General features: G+C 52.4%; 1 protein-coding gene and 1 long non-coding RNA gene across 4 annotated transcripts in view; one reads left to right on the top strand and one right to left on the bottom strand.

Moving 5' to 3' along the window:
• The window catches only part of LOC104995124, a 13,302-nt gene that overhangs the window by 2,205 nt on the left and 6,474 nt on the right, over window positions 1-4,623 (bottom strand). For both annotated transcript variants that reach the window (XR_826037.1, XR_826038.1), the window contains exons 2-4: window positions 2,329-2,584; window positions 1,228-1,324; window positions 41-182 (exon numbers count right to left, since the gene is read on the bottom strand). This is a non-coding gene — a long non-coding RNA (uncharacterized LOC104995124). The remainder of the gene's footprint in view (window positions 1-40; window positions 183-1,227; window positions 1,325-2,328; window positions 2,585-4,623) is intronic.
• The window catches only part of CHRDL2 (chordin-like 2), a 34,090-nt gene that overhangs the window by 27,940 nt on the left and 1,527 nt on the right, over window positions 1-4,623 (top strand). The window contains exons 9-10 of one of the 2 annotated variants that reach the window (XM_010848866.1): window positions 586-759; window positions 1,580-1,634. In XM_010848866.1, the coding sequence (XP_010847168.1) occupies window positions 586-759; window positions 1,580-1,634 (229 nt within the window). The remainder of the gene's footprint in view (window positions 1-585; window positions 760-1,579; window positions 1,635-4,623) is intronic. The other variant, XM_010848867.1, reaches the window with a different exon arrangement.

Here is a 4,623-nt window from a genome sequence, read left to right as displayed (position 1 = left end):
CACCCCCCCCCACAGTCGCCATCATCACCGTTATCACCACCTGTTCCGTGTGACACTCCATCGTCATTACTGCCGTCAGCTCCTCAACCTCTCCCAAACCTTTCCTTCTGTTCATTGTGAGCCTGTGTTTGGTGATGTGAGTGACTCAAAAGACTTGAAGAACAGGATTCCTGCCTTTCCCCCTGTGGGTTTATTTTAGAGAGAAAACATACCCAAATGAAACAACTACAAGGCAATGCAAGGCAGCATGGAACTAAGGGCATGAGTGAGAGGCATAAGCAAGAAGGGTTAACAGCTATAGGTGGGAGGATATAGGGTGAACTAAGCTGTTCCAGGTGGGCTGCCTGGAGGAGGTGGAAGGTGAGCTGGGCCCTGAAGGGTGAGAAGCTTTCTGACAGGCTAATCAATGGGAGGAAACTAGGGGAGAGGCCCCCTCTCTGTTCCCCAGAAATCTCCTTGTCTTCCCGGGGCACCAGAACTTTCCCAAGGACCCTAATGACCCTGAGGGAGATGTCAGCCCCAGTGCTCCCCCAGTGGTACCAGGAGTGGGGAGACAGAGCGTTCACAGCTCCTTGTCTCTCCCAGAGGACAAGGCAGACTCGGGCCACAGTGAGATCAGTGCCACCAAGTGTCCGAAGGCGCCAGGTCGAGTTCTCGTTCACACGTCAGTATCCCCAAGCCCGGACAACCTGCGTCGCTTTGCCCTCGAGCGTGAGGCCTCTGAGCAGGTGGAGATCTACCTCTGGAAGCTGGTGAAAGGTGAGCACTGGTCCATTCCCACTCTGGCCTGTCCCCCTTCCTGTGCTCCAGCCGCCCCCTCCCAGGGGTGTTAGGGAATTGATTAAGTGCCTCTGGCCCAAGAAGACCTGCCTCAGGTCATCTTCCAGCTCTGAGTCCCAGATTCCAAGATAGAGGGAGACAGTGACTCTGACAGTTGTGATACTCTCGCCCACTCTGAGATGCCAGAGCCTTGAAGTGCTCCCTCTCCTGGGGGAAAGGGGTTGTTGCACTTTGTGAGGAGCCAGGACAGAGTAATGCCTACCCCGATGAACCAAAGAGCTGTCCATTGGTAGAATTTCAGCAGACTGGGAGGAGAGATCTTTTCAGGCAGGAGGGCCCTCACAGCTCCCTCAAATCCTCAAGGCCAGTTTCATCTAGCCTTCCTTTATGGTGGATCCTATCCCTCTACGGTAAGTCAACATATTTCTCATTCTGTGAGAAACTTACCCTGTTCAGCAGGCTGCTTCTATCACCAACTGAAGGTTAAGAGAAGGGAATTGCCGAGAGTTCAGCTTTGGGGCTCTTCCTGTTAAATGTAAATCCCCTGGGTAGAGTAAAACAAATTAAACCTTTAACTGGGAATTAGTTCTAAGGTCACTTTTCTCTACTGATGTGGTTGGCTGGCAGTGGGGAGGTGGAGGGGATGGGGGGCGGAAGAGGGAATGATAATAAGAATGATGACAATGATAATAACAACCAATGTGAAGCACTTTGAAATTTACAAAGTGCTTTCACATTCATCATTTCATTTGATCCTCAACGATCCTGAGAGTTAGGTATTATTATCCCCATTTTACAGATGAGGAAACTGAGGCTCAGAGAGGTGAAGTACCTGGCCCAAGGCCACACAGCCAGTAAGTGGAGGAGCTAGAGCCCAGGTCTTGTGACGTCAGATGCGGCTCTTTCCCTGCTCTACTCTGCCCCCTGTCGTGGGAGGAATGGACCAAGAAAGCGGAGCTGTTCAGCCTGGAGAAGAGAAGACTCAGGGGAACAGGACCGCTGGCTTCATGGCTCTGAAGGACTGCCCCAGGCAGAGGGAGCATTTGTGCTCTGAGTGACCACAAGGGTCAAAACAACAAGCAGGGGCTTTGGAATCAGACAGACCTAGGTTTGAATCCCGGCTCTGCCATTTCTTAGCTGTGTGGCCTCGGGCAATCACTTGACCTCTCTGGGCCTCAAATTTCTCTCCTGTGAATGGGAGAGAAGGGGCTTGAGAGGCTGAAGTGAAATGACATAGGTACCACCACCGACCCATAGTAGGTGCTAAAAATGTCTGCATCCTTCTCATCCCACCTCACTGGCTGGGTTAGAATGTCAGAGAAGCACGTTTCTGTTAATGAGAGGAAGTGCCTTCTCAACCTGAAGTCTTCCTGCAGTGGAAGGGAGGGAGCAAGTTCCATTCACAGAAGTGTGTAAGCAAGAGCAGGGTGGGTACTTGACCAGAGGCTGAGGGGGAGGTTCAGTAATCCTTATGGTTGCTCTGAGCGTTGGGAGTCCATCAGTCCCTGGACAGGTGGGGTTGCAAGTTTATGCTGGGCCTCCTCTCACCTGCTCTGGCACCACAGAGAGTAACAGGCCAAGCCTCTGTCCTCAGGCCCTCCTGGATTGCAGGAGCTCCCTGGGAGTCGAGCTGGTCAGGGAAACCTTCATGGAGGGTGAGCCTGGGCTGGACAGGATGTAAAAAGGCAAGAACGGCACACTGCGGCGACAGCCTCAAACTGGCTCCAGAGCCCATGCTTATATGTCTGGCGCTTTGTGACTGGTGAGTAGCAGGGACTATGTATAATGTCAGCAGTTCACAGACCTAAGAAACCGGAAGGGTATGTATTGTGTTAATTCCCCATTTTGCAGATAAGAAAACTGAGTCTGAGAGGTAAAATGACTTGCTCAAAATCACACAGTTTAAACAGTAAAAATTCAAACCCAGGTCTTACTGTCCCCAGTGCCACCTCCACAAAGGTGACCTTATGCTTTTAGGGGAGGACCCGAGGAAGGCACAGGATGGCAGAGATGGGAGAGTCATAGCTCAAGGCCAAATCTCATTACCAGGGGTGCAGCGAAAAGGAAGAAGTGGGGAGGACTCCTCAATTTCACAATGCCAGGCCCTGCCACCCTCTCACTAGCAAACCTACCCACCCTATCACCTCCTAAGCCCCTGGGTGGCTGAAATACCCCATCAACACCCCGCATTCCCTCCCTGTCCCAGACAGAGAAAGTCAAAACAAACTCTCCCAAGGGCCGATTGTCAGTGGGAGACTGTTGCTGTTTCCTCACCCAGACAAGTGGAAACAGCAGCCCTGGGGGCCAGGAGAAGAAGAGGAGAATTGACCTGGAGACAAAGTGAGCTGAAAACTGGGCTGAGACCACACCAGAGTGGGGCCAGCTCCAGGCTCAGAGTCTAAGCAGAGAACTGGCTTAGCGTTAAGGATTTTTCAATTCTAGCATTTCAAGAGAAGAAGGGACCTCAGGGTTCTCAATTCCTCCCCAGCTAGGGAAGGAAGTCCCTCTGTTAACCTCCCTGATGGTCTCGAGCCCCTGACTGCACTCAGCCCCACCTCACCTCCAGACAGGTGGTTCACTTGCCATTCTGGGAATGGCTGTGCTCGAGAAGGTTCTTCAGTAAGCCGAGCCTGTCCTGTCTCTTGGAACTCCCCCACCACTACCCCTCTGCCTGGGACACACAGAGCCCAGCCACTCTCAGGCCTGGCACACCCTTCACAGGTCAAAAGATCACCCTTCACCGTTCACAACCATGACCCTCAGACAAGCTCTTGCTTCTAGGCCCAAACGCCCAGACCTTTCAATCACGCTTTGCAAGTGACAGCATGGAGACCTCTCTCTTCCAGTCACTTCTCCAATTTGTGTTTGGGGTTTGTGCAGTGGCAGGCTGGGGCACCAGGATGCATCCTCGTCTCATACTTGTGATGCAGCCTGGGCCTCTGGAGCAAGTCTCTCCCATATTCTGTCCCTGGCACTGGGGTGGGGGACCTGAGCACAGTGCTGGGTATTCCTGGCTTCCTGGAGCTCAGTCCCAGGACCAGAGCAGTCTGTGCCCCTAGGCGGGATCCCACCCGGATTCCCATAAGCAAGGCCAGTTCTTGGTTTTCTTGAGGGTGGTACTGGCCTAGCAGAGGCCTTGCTGTCACATCTGTTCTTTCTGGCCACAGCCCCTGGTGGCAACAGCTGGCGCGACCTCATAGCCCAAGTGCTCAGGGCTTTAGCACCATGTGTGGTGCCTGTGGCCAGCTCCCTGGGGGATACAAACATCAGGAGATCCAGCTAATACCTCATTCCCCCTCAGGGCCTGGCCTAGACAGGGTACTCATATATTTGCTTATCCATCCATCCAGGGATTCATTCATTCACCCCTTCAGCATGCCTAATATGGGCCAGGTTCAGGGAACCCAAGAAGAGTCCTCTCCATTCCCAGTCTGGTGGAGGAGGCAAGAACAGACACAATGATAGCATATTAGAAATAGGAACAATCACAAACAGAAGCCAAGAGGTGTGGGCAACCCAAGGAGGAAATTATAACTATTTAAGGGAGGAGGGAGAATCAGGAAGACTTCCCAGGTAAGGCTGGGAGGATGAGAAGTTCACCTGTGGCAACAGAAAATGGAGTTTGGCAGAAGAGATGGCAAATGGGAAGGCTTGACCCCTTCAGGGACCTCAAGGAGTTGGTTAGGGCTGGAGCACAGGCAAGGGATGGGGTGAACTGAGCCTTGAGTGGAAAGGGTGCCTACAACCCTGACACCTGTAGTGCTTTGGTGTCTGAAGCAGATCACCTGTTGATTTTTATCATATGTTCTATGTCCAGAAAAAAAAAGACTAATTAGGCCCTAT

Source organism: Bison bison, unplaced genomic scaffold (genome assembly GCF_000754665.1).
Source record: "Bison bison bison isolate TAMUID 2011002044 unplaced genomic scaffold, Bison_UMD1.0 scf7180017864276, whole genome shotgun sequence".
In the NCBI taxonomy this organism is placed as follows: Eukaryota; Metazoa; Chordata; class Mammalia; order Artiodactyla; family Bovidae; genus Bison; species Bison bison.
The sequence above is the reverse complement of the archived record's forward strand: the minus strand, read 5'-3'. Positions and strand labels throughout refer to the sequence as shown.